The sequence below is a fragment of the Stigmatopora argus genome, chromosome 13 (assembly GCF_051989625.1).
Source record: "Stigmatopora argus isolate UIUO_Sarg chromosome 13, RoL_Sarg_1.0, whole genome shotgun sequence".
NCBI classification, from domain to species: Eukaryota; Metazoa; Chordata; class Actinopteri; order Syngnathiformes; family Syngnathidae; genus Stigmatopora; species Stigmatopora argus.
Window position 1 is genome coordinate 15,860,145 of NC_135399.1, and position 26,679 is coordinate 15,886,823.

Sequence of the window (26,679 nt, forward strand, 5' to 3'; positions counted from 1 at the left end):
CGTCTCTCTCGCCACACGTGACATCCCCACACTCGGCAAACAGAACGGACGAGGCGAAGGCCGTGTTCGGCGGAGCGACCGCGGTCTTCGTTTGCCGGGAAGACAGTTTTTTATTTCATAAAAATATAGGCAGGGTGTTTGCGGGATTCGACACCGATTGGCGTATTTACTGGTTTGACCTTGAGATCTAAAAAGTTGGGCTAAAGGTCAAATGTTGACAGCTAAATGGAGATGCTATTACGCGGGAAAGACGTGTGTAGCCAAAACATCGCATTGAATGTCTATTGCCATAGATTCGATTAGATTTAGGTGAGATGAGACGAGATGAGACGAGATGAGACGAGACGAGACGAGATGAGACGAGATGAGATGAGATTTTTATTTCATCCCATATTTGGGAAATTTCTTGGTTGCAGATGTTAGCAAACAAAGTGTTGTCCGTTAATGTCATTGTTTGTTTGATTTCACGCTAATTCGCCATTCGCTTCATTAACTCATTTAGGTTTTTCGACTTGTTCGCGTACACAATTAATTAAGTCTGTTTTTTTTTCCGTTTCTCCCTGCTGCAATCCAGAGGATTATTTGGAAAACCATGCAACACAGTGTAAGAGTTTTTAATTTTCTTTTTGAAGGTGGGCATTTGAAGCATTGTTTAAAGAGAGAGAAATATTTCATGAATATTTTTCAATGTTTTGGTACTGGTCAGAATCTCTGTTTCGATAACTGTGTTTTCTGTCTATCCATTGATTTTGCTTGTACTGGTCAGGGTTTGAAAGAAAACAAGTTTATGACAGATTATTTTGAGGAAGGTAAATCCTGGACTGGCTGCAAGGAAATCACAAGAGGGTGGAGGGGGTCAGTTTAAAGTCTTTAGTTAAACAATTTTGCACATTTTTCAATGACTACAAATGAGCAATTAAGTAAAATACCTTTTTTGCCACTGTTGTGAAAAAAGGTAGAGCATGAATTATTTATGTACCTTTTTAAATGAAATTAAATGCAGCAATAACAATGAAAGTAAGGTACCTTTAGGACTTGGTATAAGTCGTTTTTAAATCTTAAAAACTCCAATATCTCCTCTCCTACTAGATGTGGCAATTTGATGAATTAGGGTGTAACATTTTATTTTGCTACGTGTGGGGCTTCATTTGTTTTATACCCACGCACACTCTGATTTTGCCTTTTCTACCCGTGTAAACCGGGCGCCAAATCATGAGATCTCTCACGTGAGGCATTCATAAAGTCCATAGCAGAGTTGATATATCTTAACTGGAAGCAGAGCAAATAATGATCCTGGCGATACGCCGCATCACCCGTGAGTTTGATGAAGGACTGAAAATATTTTGCTTTTACAACCGGCTACTGCTTCCGCCATTAATTAAGTCGTTGACTCATCAAGGATGACTGGCCCATATGCCAGCACGTCCTTACGTGGTATCACCAAGCTATCTATCCTGGAAATATCCCCAGTCCGGGAATCCGCGGGTAATAGCACGGGCGACAAATCAGGAAGTGACCTGGCCTGACAGAGCGCCGCGCTCAGCAGCTGCTCTAATAGTACGGTGACGCATGGCGGTGTCCAGGCGGGCGCTCATGAATAATCAGCCTGCATTCAGACCGAAGAAATTGCAGAAACAGACAGGGAGTGTCGCGGACGTGAGATCGACTCGGCCAAACGCCGAAAATAGCTCGGCTGTCGAGCTATAGGTGACACATTGTAATAGAATCCGTTTAAAAGTCTGACGCTATCGTCCAATCGGGGGCCGGCGGTTGAGTTCAAACCATCAAACGTGACCTTCATTGATTCTTCAGCGAGGCGCTTGATGGAAAATATTGAAGTCCGTTAATGGTGTCGGAATTGTTTTTAATGTTGGCGGAGGTCGTATTTAAAACCCCGTGCACATCTGCCGTGAACTCACCCTGGTCGCCTGGTGTATCTCCAGCTACTTAATATTAAACAGCTAACACTAATTGTAGCAAGGACGTTATAGCGAGTCAGGATATACTTGAAACTGTCCCCAAAGTCGCACACTGCAGGACTCCCTAATCATTAATTTAGAGAGTATAACATTATAGTGTACTATGTACATGGCAACACTTTGACCTTCCAATACTCTGCATACGTACTTCCAAAACCATAAACTACCGTACTGCAAATCCAATCTTCCTTACTTCCTTCTTTTTTGCCTTGCCAAAGACAACATTCAACCTACACTTTGGACTCCAGAATTTAACACCTTACCTTACGTACCAGTCCAGTAATTGCCAAGACCGTTCTCAAGACTAAGGTTGATCTCTAGACCACATTTTTCTCTCAACTCCAACCTTAACATATGAATTCATATAAAATGAACTAAACTGAAGTCCAAGTTACTTCAAATTTTGAATTCCAAATTCCATCATTAAATTCCAGTTCCCTTAAAATGCTGAGCTCAGACAACTTAACTTAATACTGGTCTCACGAACCCCTCCTACTTGATGTACTAGACTACCACTATTTATCTACCAACTAAATACTCAAAATACACTAAACACGCATCCTCCTCGACCTCTTGTACCACCTAATCTAAAAACCTCGTCACCAACCTTTACAAATCCAAGCTTCTCGTCTACCCAACCCATGCTATCCTGCGCAAGTTACTACTGTGTACCTGTTGATCCTGATGCAGTACTTTAACTAACCTACACGTTTAGTATTTGACATGGTTCTCACACTACACCTCCGCCTATATATACGTATTGTTTTGCTTCTAGATCGTGATAACGTGATAATAAATGCTTTGTTTTTTCTATTGCAATGCAACCTGCTATTGTATTTCATATGCAATTGCTGTATTTTAATGGTTCTACGGGGTATTCAGCATAAAATGACAGTCCAGAAGTTGCAGTGGCAGTTACAGTTCTTTGAGGAAAATATGACATCCTTTTGTTGTTCTTTCTCTCCGTTACAAATGACGTGTCACACAGTCCAGCGGCTACTTTGTGCAATCATTAGTGGAGCAGAATGTTTGTGGTAAAAACAGATTCCGGGTGCCAAGCGCATCTTTGTTTTCCCTCTTTACGTTCCAATGCACAATAATTAGCCAAGACGGCGACGCCGTTCCGCCTGCTGCAAACTCGACACGGGTTTAGGCTGCCCTTTGACGACAACGTCTTTTGCGCGGATGTTCAGCCGTACGTTTGTCGGCGAAGGGATGCAGGAGCTGTGGCGGGTGGGAGGGGCCTGAGTGGTGGCGTCTACCTCCAGCTCAATGAGCCGCGATGCTTTAATTGCTTGACATTCTGTCAGAGCACGCACACGCCCCCCGAGCAGGGCCACAAAATGAGATCAGCGCCAGTCCGAAGTGGCTTTGAAGGCACAATAGGCTGTTGAGATGAGAGACGCTTCATAGATTAGATGAGAAACGCTTCATTTTGCCATGGCGTTATTAGAGTCAGAAGGTCTCTTGTGTTCTTTTCTAAGATACATTGTTTAACAATCTGTGATGACACAAAAGTCGACTGTAGATTGGGATTTTATCTAATTGTTTGACCTTAATTCAAAGGAGGCGGGATTTACGTTTAGACTTTCAAGCTGTTTACAAGCATTAAAATGAGAATTTTGCTTGACAGGTGAGCTTAACCCCGTTTGGGCCTCATTCGACACGTCGTCCAATCAATTTTGACTGGAGTGATAAGTGACAACTGTGTATAGAAACTCATGTCTCAGTCCTATTGACAGCCTTTCCCGTTAAAATTGGATTGGACGCAAGTTCACCTTGAACATTTTCAGACTTGAGGCATATATTTCTAGCATAAAGTTGTGATCCGACTCCAAATTTTCAATGATTCTAACTTAAAAGCTTCATTTTTGGTGTTTTCTTTTTACTGTAGGGCAAGGGTGTCGGACTCGGGTTGGTTCGCGGGCCGCATTAACGTCAACTAAATTTTATGTGGGCCGGACCATTTTAGATGTAACATTTAGATTTTTTAAAATAAATGGATTAAAAGAACTGGATTAAAAGCCCTGAATATTCAGTTTTTTTATAGATCTAAAACAATGTTAATTTTAGCTTTTTTTAAATATATTTTTAGATTTTACAAAATGATTTTTGAAGAAAAAAAAGGATTAAAAAATGACAATTATTGATTTAAAAGGGGGAAAATCGGGAAATTTAATATACATCTATACTCTTCATTTTAATTTGATCCTAAAACAGAATGTCGGCACTCATGATTTACTTTCCCGGGGCACACAAAATGATACGGCGGGCCAGATTTGGCCCCCGGGCTGCCATTTTGACACGTGCTGTAGGGTCTTTGTGTTATTTTATTTTCATATTTTTTTTGTAAACAAGCATGGTCCCCGCTTGATGATTCTGACCTCAAACCAGTGGTGAAAGCTATCATTGCAGACAAATTATAGTTCCTTTTTTCATTTGTAGAGATGTAATTTAGTGCAGTCTCTGGCTGACTGCCTCCTTGCCACGCTTTGCCATGTTAAACATTTTTTGTACCGCTGGACGAGGCTCACGTTGTCAGGAAAGAATCGACGATGGCTATCCAACATGTATTTAGGAAACACACCCCGAGGTTTGTCCAAGCTCCCCACTGCAATTTGAAACGTCAAACAAACGGGTCAGGAGGCCCTTCTAAAAAAAAAACCCACACGAGTTGACTCGAAAAAGGTCAGGACAATTGAGGATTAACAAGACAAACACATTTGTTTTGACAGCATTTACTTAGCTCCATCTTCGAAAAGGTTTTGCTCATTAACGATAAAACTTTCTCTCGTATTGAAGTTCCGTGTCGCTGCGGTTGTTGTTTTTTTCTCTCTCCCTCAACCCATTAAAAACTAAGTTAGTCACCCCTTGTGCCACCGCCACCCACACTTAAACAGATGCTTTGTGTTGAAAAATGGAAAACATGTGTTTCCAACAACAATATTCAAACGTGTATGGGCCGCACTTTGGCCTAAAGTAAAAATAAATATTAAAATGTACCTTCGTGCGCAAAATACCGAATTCCAGAAAGCGGAGGCATAAAAATACTTTTTTCATTGACTTATAATTGCTGGAGAGAAACTATATATCATTCAGCGATGCAATTATTTGTTTTGGCTGAATTTTTTTTTATGACGATGGATGGCGCAATTCTGGCAACATTTGTCACAGACTTCTTTAACGACTGTTTTCCGTTTAATCACTCGCCTTGAGTTCGGAAGGAGGCGGAGACTTAACTTAACACGGAAATGTAGCGGAGGTAAAGCTAGTCTCTATATCACAGGTGTCAAAGTGGCGGCCCAGGGGCCAAATCTGGCCCGCCGCATCATTTTGTGTGGCCCAGGAAAGTAAGTCATGAGTGCCGACTTTCTGTTTTAGGATCAAATTAAAATGAAGAGTATAGATGTATATTAAATTTCCTGATTTTCCCCCTTTTAAATCAATAATTGTAATTTTTTAATCCATTTTTTCTGTGTTTTTAGTTCGAAAATCATTTTGTAAAATCTAAAAATATTTGTCTGTCTGTTGTTATTTGTGCACTATCTGGTGAAAGCTTTAAATCTCATTATACTTTTATAATGACAATAAAAGCATTCAATTCAATTCAACATCAATAGACTGTTGGCGCCGTACCTAGATCTTGATAAGACCTTCGCGATTATTAAATAAATCAGATAACAAAGCGGGAGTATTACTTTTTTTTTTTAAGTAAAAGCGCAATTTTTCGATTCCCTCTCCCTCTCTCAGCAGGAAACACCGAATGAAACATTCAAAATGTGGTTTGTGAAGTCAGTGCAATAAAAAAAAGGGACTCAACCGCTCCTTTCCCAAACATCTTGACCCTGACATTATAAAGTGCAGTTTCGAAATATCCGCCACTCGCAAATTCTTGCATTGAATCCAGTTTAACGGAAGCGAAGTAGGTTGTTGCACCTAGCGTGGCGTGTAATTATGGACATTCCATAGATTCTAACATACTTTTTCATTGACCGCGAGAAATAACTTGGATATGAGAGCACGTGTGTGGTAAATGTGGTGGTTGATTTAATGGTGGCTCTTTCTCTGACTAAGGGAGGTTTATTATTTAAGTCATTATACCTCCACTTGCACGGAAATGACCACTTTTTAAATGGGGGAAGTCGTCAATTCCATCTACAGATTAAACATCTGCGTTTGCATTTCTATTTTAAACGTGGATTTCTGAAAGTGAATTTTTTTGAACTAACTCGTTGGGTGCCATTGACGGAGCCAGACGTCAATGACATTGTAGCTTGAGCAATGAATTGAAAGTCTATCATTGTCAATTGTCGAAAATGAATGAAATTACTCTGAATTTTATGGATGAGCGTCCCCGTCGCAGTCACAGCCTACGAATAATGATGCACATCCATCACTATCGTGGAAGTCTAAAATGAAAAGAACGTAGAATGCAGTTTTTGTTTCCGAACGCGATCAATAACCCTATTGATTGGTATACAGTTACAACTCACAAATATCTACCTTAAAGGTCAACTGTACTTAACGTTGTACTTCTTGGTAAGCCATAGTTTGACCATACACTTTAATGTTTGACCAAGAATAAATGTCAGGACTAAAAAGAATAAGTCAGACGTTTTAAGACTTTTTTGAACCATTGAGTTGAATGGGCAAGAGTCCCAGAACTTTTGACAAAATAAGTGCCTCCGCAAGCAGAGAGGAAAAATACTACAAAAAAAGATAAGCTCACACAATGGCAAAAAATAAATCCACTTTAGCAAAAATGTAAAAAAATAGAAATTAAAAATAAAAATTTTAAAAGTCTCTTTTGTTACCGTCCATATTGTGCCGACAATAAATCTGCTGCTATGTGTATTACATTCAAAAATCCTTGCGATTATCTTTAGTTACTACAAACCCATTTCATAGTCGAGTGAATACATCTGGGACTTTTTTTTAATATAAATAAATGCGTTCAATATTTAGCAAAGTAGAATGGGAAGCAATTGAGTTAATGCCATTTAGCATGGTGAAAATACCAAATAATCACATGCCAACGGAGAACTCGGCCATGTTTCGAAGTCCTAATCAGCAGCCAAAGTCCAGTCGCAGGTCCTACAAGTAGATCATTCCCAGCAGTCATTGCGCTAATGATGCACATTGGCCCTTAAACACTTCTAGCTGTCTTCTACCCGAGGGGAGCTCTCTCCACGTGGGCCATTGATGACGGCTCTGTTCTCCACCAAGCGCAGCCTGTCTTTAATCATCCCTCTTGTTCAAACTTTCTCTGTCGTCGCCCCGGGCGAGTCACGAGTGCCAACTCTCCACTGATTCATCAATATTCTGTCATTTTTATTTCCTGGCCTCGGGATCTGCGTGCGGTACATTTTCTTCACAGAGATGGACCGCGTTGGGGTCGCTGTGGCGGAACCTAACGAATCGTTAGAGGCAATACGATGTTAAACACAAAAATGGATATGACCAAGGTCAACTCCGCGTAATGTGACATAAAGGGGAGAAAACGGCAATTGGTCATCCGAGTGAGGACAATTAATTAGTGAATGATGAGGTTTAGGATGATAAAAGAAGGATGGAGGGCTATCTGCGTACTAAGAATCCAACGACTGCTTAATGTGACTCAATGGAATACCATATTTTAAATTAGGAGTGACTATATATAAATCCATATTTTGTTTCGCTCAAGAGTCCAGAGCTCACAAAATAGGACTAGTTGGGACCCCAAAAGTTTATTTTAAAATAACTCGTGTACCGTATTTCCGCACTATAAGGCGCACTGCATTATAAGGCTGGTGTGCGGCTAATGTGCAGAAACTAACGGCGTTATGATTTAAATTGCCCTGCAAAATCAGAACAGCTCCTGACGTAAGCAGATCACAAATAATGAATATAGTTATTTCACACTTGAGCGCTGGACTGGCACACGGCGACCCGCTACGCATGTACAAGCAAATTAATTAAACAATTATTTATAATATGGCTGCAGAGTTATAGTGCTCTCTCTGAATCCAATGTGCACTGTGTTAATCCCATTCAAATTCCAGGCAGAGAAAAAAGGCTTTTAGTATTGTTAGTCGTCTTCTATTTTGGGACCCCACCTTTTTTATTTCTTCCTTTTTTGTGTGTATTTCAACACCGAGATTTGCCGTCACATGAAATTAAGGTTACAGTGAGTCATTCTCCGCCACAGACACGTTGGAAGAGTTGAAAATGATGTTGTGTCTCAAGGGTGTGACAGGATTTGCCATTCAAAATTGTTATTGAATGTAGAATGAGTTTGACAGCAAAGTCGGTCGGTGACGGCGCCGCAGCCAATCCAATCTTGGCGCAGGCTTTCTTTGAGGCAGCACTTTTTAATCACATTGTGTGACAAGTGATAAATATGTATTAGTTCAAATGCAGTCTTTGAATCTCGATCATACACTTTTAGAAGATCTGGTTTTCATGTTAGAAAAAAAAGTCTATGCTGCAATTTAACTTTTAACCCCGAATTTGAAGCGCACAAAAATGTTGCTAACTCACAACTGCCAGTAGATGACAACAGTGCCCAATTTTTTGTATTAGATTAGCTCAACTTGTGAGTAGAAATTGGGAATAAAATATTGGGAGTTTTGCAAAAACTTTATGTTCTACAACTGAATGGAAAATTATCAAATCAAACGTTTTTTCTTGGTGAACGAAGGAAGTCTATTTATTTATATGTTTACTGTCAGTGCTTAATTTAGGAAACAGTGTTCTGTTGTTCTGCAAAAATAGCCAAAAAACAAAAATAGTTATCTTTGTTGCTTTATTTATTCATCACTGAAGCGCTGCAATTTTGTACGAACTACCTTTATTTTACTGATGATTACAACAATCCTATTTTTTTCCGCTTAAAATTGGATAGTCCAAGTCTATTCCTTTAATTTGTCGGTCACTTTGGATGTATCAATATAGAAACAATGTTCTGCGGTTCTCGGAAAACGTTTCAACAACCCAAGAAAAAAAATAATTGTTATCCTTGTTGCTTTATTTAAATCCGCTAACTTGCAAAATAGCGCCCGCGGCCTTGAAGCTGTTCATTTATAGTCTCGGAACAACGGGAGAACTCGATGAAATAAGACCGGACAGCTGACACTCTGCCATGTTACGCAACACGTCAAAAGAAATCAGCGTTCAAAGACCAGGAAATTCCGCATCGGAATTGATCGTCCGAGTTGATCGGGATTTATCTGAAGAGGATACTGTGAAAAACTAGACCATCTTTCCTCAGGGCGGTCAGGCCGGCCTCGGCCCGGCGGGGGTCTGGTCTTCAGTTTCTGACCGCTATAAATGAGACGCAGGAAAGAACACAGAAAACGCGTATCGCAGGGGAAACTATTTTAACGCAGACTGACCTAGTGCTTGCCAGGGAAAACAAGTGGATGGAGGAGCGGCCTGCCCCTCGTGGTTTCGGTGGCGAGGCCCGCCGTGGACTCTGTGATTAGAAGGAACACCAGCTAATTTAGGTCCAACTGGCAGTCGCCATCCAAAGTCAGTGTCAAGCCGGCGGGACATCCCTAGATACACGGCCCTTTAAATAGCGACGGAAAGCGGCGGGATGCCAGATGGAGACACGCTCGCCAGGGTCATGCGTCAGGTTTTCGTCAGATACCCCGAAAACCCGTTCGCAAAAGGCGCTCCAGTCGACTTGGGTTTACCGCAGCGTGGTTCAGATCCATAAATCACGATCGGGCTCACGTAGGCAGGATTGCGCAGCTGGTTAGACTACGTCAATGGCGTGACATCATAACGGCTAGGCAGGATGTAATTGGCTGATGAATTATGAGCAGACAAACAACTTGAGGCTAGTATTCGCCACGAAAAATGGGTTTGAACGTAAAGTCTATCGAAGAAGTGAATTTTTCTAGCTTTTAATATACCGTGAAGTATACAGGTTCGACAATATATATATTTTTTGGGAGCCAGCTAATTTGGAGAAAAGTTATGCTAGAGTAAGAGAAGACTTATAAACGGCACGGAGAAAGATTTGACCTCGTGACCTCGTAACTTTGAAGTAGCTGAGCAAACCGCTAAGCCAACCACGCTGCCCACATTGCAAACAGATGGGCGCCAATTGGAAAATACATCCAAATCAAAGCGCTTTAATCCATGACAAGATGCTCGATATGCTGGATGGGATTCCTCAAGAGGACACCCACAGGAAGACATTTTTTTGAACAAAATAACACGAAAAAATTGCGCTCAGTCATCCGCTGGCGATGGATTGACTGTCATAACAATGAAAGATTGTCTATTGTCAGTGCATCGATATGAACTCATTCAATATCAACTCCGCTTTTCTTGTTCGGATCGCAGGGCGCTGGAGCCTATCGTAGCAGAATCTTATCATGGCATTTTAGATAGCTGACTTTGACTTCCATTCTGCCCCCAAAAATATGATTGATTTGGTTTATTGAATTGAATACTTTTATTGTCATAATACAAGTATGAGATTTAAAGCTTCACCACAAAGTGCACAAATAACAACAACAAACAGACAAATAAATACTCACTAAATAACAATAACTAATACATAAATAATCAATAACTAAGTAGTCACCATAAGTAGTCAACAACATAAGTAAGGAAGTGCACAAATAACAACAACAAACAAACAAATGAACAGATGAATAATCAATAAATAAATAATCTATAAATAAGTCATAAATAAATAAGTAGTCAACATAAGTAGTACTGGTCAGCTTAATTAATAAGTAGTAGTAGTCAACATTATAAATAAATAGTAGTGGTCAACATAATAAATAAATAAAAGTAGTCAACATAATAAATAAATTGTAGTAGTCAACATAATGAATAAATAGCTGTAGTTAACATAATGAATAAAATAGTAGTAGTCAACATGACAAATAAATGGTAGTAGTCAACATGACAAATAAACGGTAGTAGTCAACATGACAAATAAATGGTAGTAGTCAACATGACAAATAAACGGTAGTAGTCAACATGACAAATAAATAAATGGTAGTAGTCAACATGACAAATAAATAAATGGTAGTAGTCAACATGACAAATAAATAGTAGTAGTCAACATGACAAATAAATAAATGGTAGCAGTCAACATGACAAATAAATAAATGGTAGTAGTCAACATGACATAAATAAATGGTAGCAGTCAACATGACAAATAAATAAATGGTAGTAGTCAACATGACAAATAAATAAATGGTAGTAGTCAACATGACAAATAAATAAATGGTAGTAGTCAACATGACAAATAAATAAATGGTAGTAGTCAACATGAATAAGTAGGTACAAAAGTGACAAATGTGTTTAGCAGCTTAGTGCATGTACAAGATAAGTATTGATCGTGTCCTACTTGCTGCAGAACTCCAGTTGAGTATGGAAGAATCTGTCCTTGAGCCTTTTTGTCTTGGCTGTCACGGTCCTGTGATTGCGATAGCTCTGTTCCATCTTTCTATTCCACATTTCTCTAAAGTTGGCCACCTACCCCGACTGTCACCATGATTCATTGACGAGCAGGTGTTGGGCAATCCTCGAGCACGGGTCACGTACTCCGACTCTACTTTAAATCGAAAATCAGGCATCGGAAAAGGCCACGGCAAAGCTACCGATGTGTGCCGAGCTCGCGCGCAAAGATCGACGTTGACTCATGACCCCCGCGTGTCCGCGTGCGTACGCCAGCGTACACAAACACGACAGAAGACAAATATTGGAAGAAAGACGGTGAAGCATCTGCACACATCACAACCATTCCAAGTATGCAAACACAATTATGGCATTGGCTCCTTCTGTTTTATTCCTGCTCAAAATTAATTATTCTCGACAAACACTTCCCATGTGTCATTCCACCAGTAAATAAAGATTTTTTTTCTTTATGTATTTAAAAGGAGAGGGGCTTAGCGGGAATGTTTTCCAAACAACTTTTAAGCTGCGTTGACCGCTTTTGATGGGGATTTTGTAAACATGCCGTCTCCCGTAGTTTAAAGAACGGGGGGGGGCCTCTTTTTTGAAGTGACGCTTGCTTGCCCCACTTTTGGAGATTCCGCTCGTTCTGAGAAAACTTCTTTAAACGAGAAGCTTTTTTGGTGGAAGATCACAAGCCGCCGAACCTTCGCCTTCGCTTAGGACGGAGGGCTGCTGAGAAAAAAAGAGATCACAAGACACAATAGAGTCCGAGAGGCTTCCAGACGTGCCAGTTTGACTTCTCCTGGCCTCAAAGGCAGAGTGGGAGCAGAAATTGTTTCATATGCTCTTTGTATGAAAGCGGACGTGCGCTGAATTGCACCTTTGAAGGAAACCCGTGGATTAGGAACCATCTTAGGGTTTAGCCGTGTTGTTCTCATTCACGTTTGATGCTTAAAACTCCAATTTAATCGCCTCATTTCATGCTGCTGCAATAGGGACGCCACGTTTCGGCGCCGTTGACGGCGATAGACGTCTTCTTCATTTTGAGCCAGAGTGTAAATGCATAGCTATCAATTTATACGTATTTTATACATTTTTGATCATTTCTAATTGTGTTCGCCGTATAACAACTTTGATTTTTTTTTTTAAGTACCTTTTATGTAAAAACATTCTGGTTTTACCCATTTTGGCTCTAATCCGGACCGTCTCGGTCACTTGTAAGACACGAAAACATCATCGTCAACTGCTAATATTGTCATGCTTTAAGCATGATATGCACACGCGTATTGGCCTTTCACATTTCTGCCCTTTTCACTATATAAATATAGCGTGTCAGCAAGCAATGTACCAAGACAGTCAAGCTGTCGGCGTCAATTGATTGGGTACCCTGTCCACTTTGGAGAAAGTTTTGTGTGCCCTATGTGAGTAAATGTGTTGCATTTGTATAGTTTTCTTTATTGCTTAATAAGGGGAATTGCCATCATTAATAAGGGGAGAAATTGACCGAAGTTGACAGGTATGTAAATGATGGCTGTCGACCCTCCCTGTCAAATGGATTGGACCTCTCGTGCAGTCAAAGTTAGCGTGTGAAGTTCTAAATATTTATTTTCAAACAGTTGTCTTTGCCTTACAAGGAAAAAAAATCTCATTTCCTCTAAGGACATAGTGTCATCTAGTGGATATTGATGGTCGTTGCATTCAGCTTCTTTCCCTTTGCACTTGTTATTATATTTATTTATGGGGAAGAGAGAGGATGAGGATGGGGATGACCTTTCCCAGAAGCATCTTTGTGGTTGTGTGAAAATGTTTTCCCTCCGCTCTAAATGTCCCCCATTCATCATTTGGTGCAAAAGTGTTTTCCCTCACTGCTTGATTTATTTGCCGCTTTATTCCACGCGGAATGTCGGATGCTGGGAAAAATAGAAATGAGATTTGCTGTCAGAAACACCATTGAAATGCTCTCCTACAATCCACAGGAAATGTTCTCATTTGCTTTTGTACCTATTGTGCGCATGAATCACAACAATATAATATTTGAGAGTATACAAATAATTTGGAATTGTATGAATAGCTGCCATTGAGGGTGATAGACATACACTCAATTTTTGAATGGTTACTGCTAGGGCTCCCAGTTCAAAATGAATTGGACGTCTATATCCCTGTCCATGGTACTGAAACATGAGTATTCACTATTGCAAATTAATTAAAGTTAATGAGGATAATGTGGAGAAATAAAGCAGTGCGATATTTTTTTCGGAGATTTTACTCAAGATAACATTTGTTTGTTTACTTGTTTTTATTTTTATTTTTCTTAACTGCAATCAGCTTTGAAGAATTTAAATCTCAAAGAATCTTAGGGAAAGTCGTCCATGTTACAGTTTTTCAAATCAGAATCCAGTAAAAAAAAAATCTGTTCAACCACCATTTCATATATTTCAAAAGGGGATTTATTTTTAATTTTTTTTAATGAAAACATTTTTGGTTCCTCAAGAGCTTAGTGGTCTAAATTTTCAAATATTTTGGACGTAATCAGGAAAGCCTTTTTAAAAAAGCCTCAACTTAACCTAAGATCAATTAGCACTAAAGAAAAAATACATGAGGACTTTGCAATGCAGTCTTGAGCTCTAATAATTCCAAATAGTTTGGGTGACTTTGTTGAAAGCTTCTCAAGTACTTGCTCTCAGCAGAGGATTAAAAAGAGAGTATAATCGTGTATCCGCATGAAGTATTTAGAATGTTTGTGCTTCTGTACACAGAGGCTCAGTCACCCAAATGAAGAAACAATACTTTAGAGTTGAGGCCTAGTTCACACATTTCATATTTGCATCAGTAAAATGCAACTTTTTCTTCCTTACTCGGCTCCCGCCATGCCAAGCCACGTCGAGCTGGTCTCGAATGCGCCGGGGTTTTCCGTGCGAGGTGGCCCGATCGTCAATCTGTGCAAAAGTTGACCCCGTGGGCGCCGTCACCCGCGCCGGAGAGCCTCGGCGGCGTCAGTGTGACGGGATTAACACATCAAAAGCGTCGCGGAGGCCGACAGCGGCGAGGCGCGCTCGGCGAAGCACCTTTCATGTTCTGCTCAGGTTCGCCGCAATTTCACATGAGCCGACTGAAGCACCCCCCCCATCTTTTCCCCCCCATGTTCCATTTTGTGTGCTTGATGAAAGTTTGGAGTTGAACGAAGTCAAGTCAGAAAGGGCAGAATAAAGTTAGTTTTTTATTATTTGGAGGTATTTGCTTTGCTGTCTGACTTTGGTGTTTAAAGAAAACATTCCCTGCATTGTTTGACTTGCGCTTCGCTCGGCTGACTTGGGTGCGGGCAAGCGTGGGATCGATTCCACCTCGTTGGCGGGACGAATGGTGGTCTGTCTCTGTCTCTATATGCTGAGCCGCTAGCCAGCCAAACGCAGGGCGCCAGCAGAGGGACGATGATTCACGCTCACACTCATACCTAGGGACAATTTAGAGCACAGGTGTCAAAGTGGCGGCCCGGTGGCCAAATCTGGCTCGCTGCATCATTTTGTGCGGCCCGGGAAAGTAAATCATGAGTGCTGACTTTCTGTTTTAGGATCAAATTAAAATGAAGAGTATAGATGTATATTAAATTTCCTGATTTTCCCCCTTTTAAATCAATAATTGTCATTTTTTAATCCATTTTTTCTGTGTTTTTAGTTCAAAAATCATTTTGTAAAATCTAAAAATATATTTAAAAAAGCTAAAATAAACATTGTTTTAGATCTATAAAAAACAGAATATTCAGGGCTTTAAATCCAGTTCTTTTAATCCATTTATAAAAAAAAAAATCTAAATATTATATTTAAAATGGTCCAGCCCACATGAAATCAAGTTGACGTTAATGCGGCCCGCGAACCAAACCGAGTCTGACACCCTTGATTTAGAGTGTCCAACTCTGCCTAGCGAGCCTGTTTTTTGGGGGCAAGTGGGAGGAAACCGGAATACCCGGAGCAAACCCACGCAGGCAGAAAATGCAAACTCCACATGGGAAGGTTGGAATCCACTGGAAGACCAGCTCACCGCCCCTTTTAATCCACCTTTTGGACTTCCTGTGTGTGGCTCCAGTTTTTTTAACTAGGTCTACAATGTCTTGTGTGTCTTGCTACTGCAACCAAGAAATTTAGTTCTAATCTGATCTAATCTAATCTACGCCTTATTCATTCATTCATTTTCTGTAGCACTTATCCTCACAAGGGTCGCTGGGGGTGCTGCAGCCTATAGGTAATTCTATTAGTGTCGCACAGGGTCTTTTTTCATGGGTTACGTGCTCTTCTGTAACGGTCAACAACAAACTGAAATGCAACCCAGATTTTTGTACTTTTGTATTATTTGACAAATTATTTCAAGGTTGCAAAGGGACACATTAGATTGGACATGGGAAATAATTCCTTAGCATTTTACTTTATTGCCTTTATTTCTCTATCCGCTCAGATTGTTGACGTCAAAGAGAAACTCAAGCAATACAAGAGGTTTTGGTCCGGACTTCCCGAGGAGATGTGTGAGGACACCAGACTGACTTCCGTGAATGCCACTGATGACCAGTGCTGGAATGGACACACCATGGGGAGGTAAAAGGGGCTCCGAGGGGCTGAGGGGGTCTACTAGAACCTTGACGTTAGCGCTGCTGCATTCCACACTGTTGGAAAGTAGGACATGTCGCACTTGGAGCTTTTGAAGTCTGACCATAAAAGGTTTTTTCTCTGTAAGGAATTTTGAGTTTCAGTGTTGAGTTCCATTTTTTTGAAGTCGTTTCTTTAAGGATTTCCACCTCTGCCACCTTCGTCACCGTGAAGCCAAGTGCTAATTACGTTTGCTCATTTACGTTCTGCTCTTGGAAAATAATTAGTCGTTAGGCAGGATGATGACTGTGTAATTTCAGAGTAAAGCATCCGAATGTGTTGACACATAAGCGTGAAACGCCTACATTCTGTCACATTACCGGACTTGGGGGCATTTCTTAAAGCAGCTTTTCTCTCATTATCTCGGGCTCTCTCCGCCCTTTCTTTCATCCCTATTAAATATTTTTCTGTGTTACTTCTTGGGGGCTTGTTCCCAACATAAAATGTCAAGCTTTCATTATATTGAGAACAAATAACTATTGCATGGAAGAGGATTCGGGCCACTGAAGGAAAAAAAAAAGTCAAAATTCTGAATTTATTCTCAGAATTTTGACTATTCGGAGAAGTGGAAAAATGAAAACAAAGGTGGCCAAATTGTGACGTTAACGTCAGAATTCTCAGAATAGGGTCAGAATTTTTGCTTTCAAGTCCAAATTTTTCATTTTAAAGTCAGAATTTTGAGAACAAAGTCAGAATTCCTCTGACATTAAAGTTTAAATTCTGATTTCATTGTTAAAATAGCCTAATCCAAGGGTGTCAAACTCGGGTTGGTTTGCGGGCCGCATTAACGTCAACTCCATTTCATGTGGGCCGGACCATTTTAGATTTAATATCTAGATTGTTTTTATTTTTTTTTAATTGGATTAAAAGAACTGGATCAAAAGCCCTAAATAGTCCGTTTTTATAGATCTAGAGCAATGTTTATTTCAGCTTTTTTTTTCTTAGTATGTATTGGAAAATGTCTTTTAATCATGTTTTTTATTTCAAATGGAAACAAAACATTTTTTTAAAGTGGAAAACGGAAAATATTTGTATATTTAAACTAAAAACACAAAAGAAAAAAATCGGATTAAAAAATTGCAATGATTGATTTAAAAAAGGGGAAAATCAGGAAATGTAATGTACATCTATAATCATTTGAATTTGATCCTAAAACAGAAAGTCGGCACTCATGATTTACTTTCTCGGGCCGCACAAAATGATGCAGCAGGCCAGATTTGGCCCCCGGGCTGCCACTTTGACACCTGTGGCCTAATCATTCATTTTCTGAATCTTTGCCAACTATTTTTTGTCTTCAGTGCCCATAATCCTCTTCCATACGATTTAAAACGAATTGAAACACCAAAACAAAAAATTCAAAACTAAATGAAACTACTATACCATAATACAAAAGCCCAAACTTTACTGTCCTTGAATCTGATCTGAAAATATCATCCCATTTTACATTGGCATAAAAGCATTTGGGCACCTTTGATGATCTTCAACATTTGCCTTTATAAACAATGCCTTGTATAGATGAGGAATTTATCATCACAAGTGATATTTTTCTTTTGAAGAGAAACTTCTGTGAAGAGCAATAACTAGAACAAAATCAAACAAACATCCCCTGTGACTTCTTCAAAAAACGTAGTGTCATATATATTTTTTTTGATCCACGGGATATAATCTTGTGCTCTGTTCAATCTCTTTGTATTCCCGTTCAGGGCTGCCGATGTGACGGAAACTCATCACATGATGATGTTCTGCTTTCTCTGTAGTTGACGTCTCACCAAACCTCAACCAGAAACACGTGTATATTTTGACTTCATTTGTTGCATCCTTCCCATAAAGGTATTTCCCAGAGGTGGTCATGGACGGACTGACCAATCAGGTGAATAACCCGGAGGTCAGCGTGGACATCACTCGTCCGGATACGTTCATCCGTCAGCAAATCATGGCCCTGCGGGTGATGACCAACAAGCTAAAGAACGCCTACAACGGAAACGATATCTACTTTCAGGACTCAAGTGAGTTCTTATTATTATATTAAATGATTTTTGCTTTTTTTGAGCCTCCCATTTGTGCGCCATTTAATATACCCTGCCGTTTAATATAGTTTTAACCTGAGCAGTAAGTAGTTTTAGTCTGAAAAATGTTGATGCACCCCGTCACGGCATAAAGAGTGCGTGCAGGGGTGTCAGACTCGGGTTGGTTCGCGGGCCGCTTTAACGTCAACTTGATTTCACGTGGGCCGGACCATTTTAGATATAATATTTAGATTTTTTTTAATAAATGGATTAAAATAACTGGATTAAAAGCCCTGAATATTCAGTTTTTATAAATCTAAAACAATGTTTATTTTAGCTTTTTTTATATATATTTTTAGATTTTACTAAATGATTTTTGAACTAAAAACAGATAAAATGGATTAAAAAATACATTTATTGATTTAAAAGGGGGAAAATCAGGAAATTTAATATACATCTATACTCTTCATTTTAATTTGATCCTAAAACAGAAAGTCGGCACTCATTATTTACTTTCCCGGGCCAAACAAAATGATGCGGCGGGCCAGATTTGGCCCCCGGGCCCGCCACTTTGACACATGTGGCGAAGTGGATCGTACCTTCCCATTTGTGCGCCATTTAATATACCCCTGCCGTTTAATATACCCGGATATATTAAATGGGGGGTATATTAAACAGCAAAATACGGTAATTTGCTGCCCGCCTCTCCCCGTCCAAATAGATTGGACATCTCTCGTCATCAGTACGTCGACGGGACAGACGAGACAGAGCAGAAATGACCTTCATGTATGAGACGGTTCCTCGATTTAAGTATGAAAATGTTGAATTTTGATAAAAATGATGTTGGAACACAAAAAGCTTCAAACGAACTACGACCACCCGAACTCGAAACAATTTTTTTGGTCTGGTCATGAATAGAAGAATACAAATTTTAGTCCTAATTAAGTGGTTTTGTGTCCCTTTTAATCCATGTGTGGATGCACTTTAATTGAATTACAGGTGATGAAGGCAGTGGTTCGGGTAGCGGCAGCGGCTGCACCGACGCCTGTCCCACGGAGACGGGAACGGTTGCTCCCGAAAACCCCATCGTGGAAGCCGACCGAAGGGGTCCGGTGGAAAGCGGGTCTTCAACTGGGTCCCCCCACGTGGTCCTCTTAACCACGTTGGTCCTCTTGGTGTCCGTTGTCCAAATACATTGGAGATAATGCAGGGGAAAACAGGTTGGCGTGAACTTTGTGAAAGTATTCTGGCTGAAGAAGTCCTTTCAGTCACGCGTCGCTAGTCCCACTTTCCCAAAGAATGCCAAATCCCTAAACTTGATCGTTCCTCCGTCCAAGTCCGATGCCGACCCCACAAACTCTGCTCGAGAGATTACAGCTATTTTTATCAAAGGAAATTGCACATTTAATAGGCGGCCATGTCTGTCTCAATGTGGAAGAATATAGCACGCACTTTGATTGTTTGGATTTTTTGGTGTAAAGAAAAATCGCATTTTTAATGTGCTTATTGATGACTTCAAGTGGTACAGTTATGTTACATTCAATGTTATGTTTGATTCCGATTTGAAGGATTTTATTTGCGGATGTTAGAGGGACATACAGTTTATTTTGCAAATTTGCAAGTAACAGAGTATTCTTTATTTTTATTCATTTATCTTATTCGTTAAAAAGTAATAATTATTAATGTTCCAATAGTCTGAAAAGAGTGCGATTGTACTCTTGAATTTTCCGTGACGGACTAATTTTCCGCATAATTCCTTTATAATTTGATGGTTTTAGTAGTCTTGATTGCCATTCTTTATTCATTCACAGGGCTGTTTGTTGTTTGATAGAAAATGCGCCCCCCCCCCCAAAAAGACGAAAACTATTTGATTAATCATAGTAAAGTTATGTATCTCGACAAAAAAGAAAAATTTAATGTAAATTATGTGCTTCCAAATTGAATCTTGTACAGAAAATTTCCCAAAATTCAGCCAGCAGTATATTGGAGTTAAAAAAAATTAATTGAACATTCTAAATCACAGGTGTCAAAGTGGCGGCCCGGGGGCCAAATCTGGCCCGCCACATCATTTTGTGCGGCCCGAGAAAGTAAATCATGAGTGCCGACTTTCTATTTTAGAATCAAATTAAAATGAAGAGTATAGATGTATATTAAATTTCCTGATTTTCCCCCTTTTAAATCAATAATTGTCATTTTTAATCAATTTTTTTCTGTGTTTTTAGTTCTAAAATCATTTTGTAAAATCTAAAAACATCTATAAAAAGCTAAAATAAACATTGTTTTAGATCTATAAAAAACCTGAATATTCAGGGCTTTTAATCCAGTTATTTCAATCCATTTATAAAAAAAAGAAATCTAAATATTATATCTAAAATGGCCGGCCCACATGAAATCGAGTTGACGTTAACACGGCCCGCGAACCAACCCGAGTCTGACACCCTTGCTCTAAACGTTCTAATTCAATGCCATTCACCGTGATCGATGTCAACGGTTATTTGCTGCCAACCTTCCCCGTTTAAATGAATTGGACATCTGTCACTGTCAAATGCACTGAAACGTGATCATTCCCTTCCAGCGGCGTTCGTAGGATTTCGAAGAAGAGCACAAAAACGACTTTGTACATCTTAAAGTATGCCATTTCTCCACCTGCCCGGTACAAGAATGCAGAATGTCAGGGGATTATTCCCAAGAGTGTGCGCCAAAATGCAAAGAAAAGGGGGCGCCGGATTGTTTCGTGAGGCCTGAACGTTGTTATGTGTGTGTGCACGGCGAGGGCGGGCAACGACAGTCACCTGTGAAATGAGAATCTGTGGAGAGTGGAGAGCAGACAGGCCTGAATGCATCTCGTCAAGGAGAGTCGGCGTCTTGGCAGTCTACGCGCGTGCACGTCTTATTCATTTTCATAACATATCGGCGAGGACTTACAACAGTGTACGGCATCGTTCAAAAATTATTAGACATTTTGCTGCTTTGTTTTTGTATCCTCAAAGCATTTAATGGGATTTTTTTTTTTTTGCAAGGAAATGTCAAGGAGAGGAATATATATATCCAGAAATGAAAATGCTTCAAGTGAATATTTTTTTATTTTCCATCAGTGCATTGTTGTCGTTTGACTTTACATTGAAATGAAGTCACAAAGGGACAAATATGCCTTACAATGCAATTTTAAAGGGGATTGCAGTCAGTGTTTTTGTACTGTTCCGGAGAATAAATATTTGTTAAAACATTATACGTAATGGGTTCATATTTTTGGTGACTGTAGTGTGGGGGAATCATGTATAATTAATAGAGGAAAACATTTAAAAATATTTATATAACCAAATGATCAGATGTCAGAACATGGTCCATTGTTATTTATATGTTGGTGATTTTGTTGTTGCTTTTTAAAACCGTACCGGGTTTAGCTGTTTTGTTCTATTGCGAGATATGTAAAAGGACGATGTGTTCTCCACCCCTGAGCTACACAATTGGAAATTTCCTCTGTTTCATGCAGGATTTTGATAAGAATCGCCTTTGATTGAAACGGTTGAGAATCTAAGCTTCTTCTGTGTATCTTCTATGTGTGAAGTCTGCTTTTATCAGGGGTTCGAAGCTTGTGTTTCTGCGCTGGCGGACGTAGAGCGTGAAGATAAGGAGGAGCGCCAGGAGCCCGATGAAAACTCCCCCAAGGGTGGACCCCAACATGAACAAGGACGATCCTCCTGATTCTGGAAGAAGTCAAACACAGGGCAAGAAATCCGTCATTTCCAGTCTAATGGTGGAATTCTCTTTCATTTTACAGTCGCTCCATTCTTCCATTTTGCTCATCTCATCTGGAGACAAAGGACCAATCAGACTCATAGCTAGGGGCCATTTAGAGTGACCAATCAGCCCACCATGCATGTCTTTGGAATGTGGGAGGAAACCAGAGAACCCGGAGAAAACCCACACAGAGAACATGGAAACTCCACACGGGTGGAACGACCTGGATTTGAACCCAGGTTCTTCCATTTCTTTAAATTCCAATTCTTATGAAACAAAACAATACATTACATATTTTTAATTGGGACTGTGGAACGTGCTGTTAGTGATTTTGAGCCTAATACAGTTGAACCTCATTAAGTGTAATACAATTGACTCAAGTGAGTAAATTGGCAGACTTATATATTATTACACTTAAATATTTATTCATTCATTACTTAGTGTGGTGGCAGAGGTGATTTTCAAAAAAATATATATTGAAGGTTGCAGAAGAGTAATTTTTATAGCGGTGTTGCAGATGTATTTTGTTTTTTATTATTTGGGGGATTTGCGCATTTTGGCCACACTCCAAAACAATCGGGGACAGTAATGATCTTGAACGTCAGATGTCACACGCGAATTACACGAAGAAGAAGAATTGAACTTCACAATTATTATTTTTTAACCTAAATTCGTATTTCATGTATTTCTACCCTCCGCGCTTTTAAATGTTTAATCTGATCGCGCACTTTACATCATTTATTGCGCACAGTGCATTTTTAATCGGCAATCCGAGAACTGTCTTAGATTTACAACTTGATTTTTGCACCTGCTGGGAAACGTGATCAAACATTTGGACACGGTAGGAATTGTTTGTTATTCTTTTTTTGTTGTTGAAACGTCATTAAATCTTTTAGGATCCAAGGTTCTGTTAATTGAATATATATGTTCCGTTTAAATATACTATTTAATAGTCAAAGCGATCGCGTATTATCTTGTTTATTGATCGTTTTTGTATCAGTGGAAGAATTGTGGCAAGCAGTCCACATATAATAACATTTGGAAATAGAAATCGGTTCTCTATACTGATTTATCTGCACTCTTTTTGTGTTGTTCTTTGCCTTTTAGTTCTTTATGAAGTCAAGATTGGATCGACCTTTTCCTTGACATTTTGTTCCACTGGTAAGTCCTTTATCATCTAATTATTTTCATGTTATACATACATTCAATGCGTTTGTCACATCCTTTGAGTATTTTACAATTCGCTCACCATTGAAGGGAGGTTACATTAAGTTGACACTTTTTGTGTGTGCAAAGTTTATTTAAGAAGCTTTTTTATGTTGCGGATAAAGAAATAAAGTTTCAATTTGAAAATTTAACTTATTAACAAATGACTTATTCATGATCGTGCTAAAAGAAAAACAACCTTTCTATGAGTTTTATGTTTTCATCTGGAGTGATTGCGATTCGCTCAAATTCGATATAAAATGTTTAAAAAATGTGACAATTTAAATCAAACTGTTATTATCATGCTCGGATTATTCACAATGCACAGTTGAATCAAATGTGTAAGTAATATTGCGGAATTTTGAGATATTTATGTTGGAAATTTGACAATTTTCCAAAATAATTGCTTCAAAAAAAATAGGTGACAATTTTGGGGGATTTACGGAGTTTAGGATGGTTGTCATGAGTCCTGGCGTTTGGGTTTCTTGTCTGGAGTAAACTCCTAAAATTCTGGAGAGGTTGGCAGCTATCATAGGTTTAAGGAAAATCAAGATAAATAATTTAAAGTCCGATTTTGACCACAACTCTACCTTCAAAAGCAACGGCGTAGGAGTATCCCAGCTGCTCTGATGTAATGTAGATCTCTTCATTTGTGATTGGAGGAAAGAACGGAACCATGTTGTAGTCCCGGTTGTGACCAATGGGTGCCATTTCATCTGGAAAGCTGGCATTGGTCGGGACAAACCTCTTCATCCACTCGTCAAAAATGGCATCCGTGAAAGCATGGAGAACCTTAAATCAAGCAGTCACAATTGACCACTTTGGTCCACTTTGAGGCAACGTCTGGCATCGGACTCACCAGGAAGATGGGATCATTTGCTGCAGAATGAGGCAACGAGCTGGTTCCGTTGAGCAAGGCGTGGACCAGGTTGTGAAGATTGTTGACCGTTTCATCCAGTTCGCCGTCTGGCTTGTCGTAGCCCTCAAGAGCGTTTCTGCGAATTAAAAGAATGCTTAACAGTAGTCCGTATGGCCATTTCTAGATGAACATGGTCTATTTAGATGCTCTACCTAAAACTAAAGGATGAGTTAGTGAAGTAAGGAGGGCTGTCAAAGTCCCGGATCCCAAGGCAGCTTCGAACGTCGCTCATGGTGGGCATGGTCATGTTTGCGCCCCTCATCACACCCCTCTGAATGAAACCCTCGTTGGTACCGTTGCAAAGCGTCACCAGCCGGTTGTAGTCATCCAAACTGGAATGAGGAGCACAATGTTAAGTCATTGGTGGTTTATCGTGGGGTCATTCACCCCCGCTTTTGAGCAGACCTGTTGCACACCACCGGCCAGTTGGAGAATCGGGACCGGTTACTGATGAGGGAGGGGTTCTCCGGGTTTGGGCCTCCCAGTAAAGCGTCTGTGCACACGTCACATTCGTTCTGCCCGGTGGCAAAGTTCCAGAATGGCACTGCAAAGTTCTCATTTCCAGTCAGCCGCTGTGAGAAACACAGTCAATTTATGGATATCAGTATGTCTGTAGAATGTTCCTTCATCTTCTGAACCACGTATCCTTACGGGGGTGCCGGAGCCTATCCCAGCTAACTATGGGCAGTAAGCGGGGCACACCCTGAATTGGTCACCAGCCAATTGAAGGATTGTAGACTATGCCGTACCCAAGTCTTACATTGTGTGTAACTGTAATTGCCTCCAAAAGGCTAATTAAGCAGATTTTTAATTAATTTTCAGTTTCTCCAAAAACAATATCTACATCACAGGCGTCAAAGTGGCGGCCCGAGGGCCAAATCTGGCCCGCCGCATCATTTTGTGTGGCCCGGGAAAGTAAATCATGAGTGCCGACGTTCTGTTTTAGGATCAAATTAAAAAGAGTATAGATGTATATTAAATTTCCTGATTTTCCCCCTTTTAAATTAATAATTGTCATTTTTTAATCTTTTTTTCTGTGTTTTTAGTTCAAAAATCATTTTGTAAAATCTAAAAATATATTTTAAAAAAGCTAAAATAAACACAGTTTTAGCTCTATAAAAAACTGAATATTCAGGGCTTTTAATCCAGTTCTTTTAATCCATTTATTAAAAAAAATATCTGAATATTATATCTAAAATGGTCCGGCCAACGTGAAATCAAGTAGACGTTAACGCGGCCCACGAACAAACCCGAGTCTGACACCCTTGATCTAGACGTTAAAGTTAAAAGAAAAGCGCAACTTTATAAATACCTGAAGGTCTCTTTCCAAGCTGAGTAGATGATACCTATGCCAAGTAATGAACGCGGGCCCCTTATGGGAGAAATCGATGGCTCTAAATGGACGGCCAGGACCTATGGAGGGAATACATTTTGAAATATTATGTTTAAAGTTGAAAAGTGAAAACATTGTATCAAGGACATTAAATGCCAGCTTTGAACACAGACTGCACACATATTTCTGCGCTACGAACCTACCTACATAACAGCATTAATATTACGATAAGCTGAAAATAGTTCAACAACAGTTAGTTCATTATGTACTTGGTTGTATTTGCTGAAATATATGCATAACACATAAATACAAGAAAATTCCACAAAGGTTAAACCAGCGGTATTAAGACATTGGCTTAGCCTTTGTGGAATTTTCTTAAACATGGATTTTAAATATTTCTAGTAATAATTGCTAGGCTCATCTTTTAACTTCAGAGTTTTCGTAGGAAATCAAAGCGTATTTACCGAGGAGGGTATCTCGGACCGAGTAGTAGTGCTGCCAGACGAAGAAGTCGTAGATGGAGATGTTGGCAAACTGGGGCTCGGTTCCATTGGGACCAAGGAGTCCTAGCCAATGCTGAGTGGCAATCATGTAGTTGGGATGGATGGTGCTTTTAGCCAATTGCAGCGCATCCAAGAACTCCTCAACCTCTGCGGGCGTCAGGGTTTGAATGTCCTTTCGAATTACGGGAGTTTTCCTCTGGTCGCAGTTTGCGCCCGTCCAACCAAATTTGCACTGGCCACAGTCGAAGCCGGCAAAATTACCTAAAAACGCAGAACTGGTCAGACTAGATCTGTTCGGAATACTTTGCGTAAGTCTACGCTACTCACCGCTACACCTGCAGGTCTGGTTAAAAAATTTCGTGGGCCACCCCTCTCGGTCGTCTACGTTTCTCAGCCTGTAGGGTCCTCCCCAGGGTTTGGTGTCGACCCGGACGGCGCTGCAGTTCCCCCTGCCCGTCAGGGTGCCGCATACGTTGGCGGGGTCGGAGCCCAAAGCGGGGCAGCAACGTTTGGACAGGATCCCGTCCACGGTGCAACACGCACGGGGGAACTGGGCTTCGGCAGATTGCAGAAATAGGCCAACCAGACTGAAAAGTAGAATAGTCGTCATTTTTCTCCCCTTCGTTTGTGGAAAAATCGGCCTTGGTGATCGGAGGATGATTTAGTTCCTCTTGCGGAAGCGTTGGAATCTGCCTTTGCCTGTGGATCTTCCGATTTTATGCGCCAATAGTTGTGGGATTGTCACTTAAGAGCGAGTCATCTTGCATTCCAGGCGGTTTCTCGCTCATTGAGGACGGCTGTATTTTGCGTTGTGGCTTTCGTGGAACTGGGAGGGATTAGGCCAGTTGGTCTTGTGATGATCACCTGACTGCCGGGAAGAAAAGCGGGACTGAGAAATATGTTTGCCTGAAGGAGCAAGTCGGCTCTAATTCACTTGATGGGGACTGAAAAGA

General features: G+C 40.1%; 2 protein-coding genes across 3 annotated transcripts in view; one reads left to right on the forward strand and one right to left on the reverse strand.

Annotated features, from left to right (window-relative positions):
- Positions 1-19,481, forward strand: part of LOC144086891 (glypican-6-like) — a 60,671-nt gene extending 41,190 nt beyond the window's left edge. Inside the window, exons 7-10 of one of the 2 annotated variants that reach the window (XM_077617055.1) lie at positions 575-604; positions 15,831-15,967; positions 17,849-18,024; positions 19,024-19,481. In XM_077617055.1, the coding sequence (XP_077473181.1) occupies positions 575-604; positions 15,831-15,967; positions 17,849-18,024; positions 19,024-19,229 (549 nt within the window). In that variant the 3' untranslated portion in view covers positions 19,230-19,481. The remainder of the gene's footprint in view (positions 1-574; positions 605-15,830; positions 15,968-17,848; positions 18,025-19,023) is intronic. The other variant, XM_077617056.1, reaches the window with a different exon arrangement.
- A 1,968-nt stretch (positions 19,482-21,449) lies between these two features.
- dct (dopachrome tautomerase) lies at positions 21,450-26,405 on the reverse strand. The gene is given in 8 exon segments (XM_077617015.1): positions 21,450-21,731; positions 23,562-23,827; positions 23,829-23,966; positions 24,043-24,222; positions 24,296-24,462; positions 25,203-25,303; positions 25,688-25,987; positions 26,054-26,405. Coding segments are annotated over 8 exon segments (1,608 nt in total). The 5' UTR covers positions 26,337-26,405; the 3' UTR covers positions 21,450-21,558.
- Between the last annotated feature and the right edge of the window lie 274 nt (positions 26,406-26,679).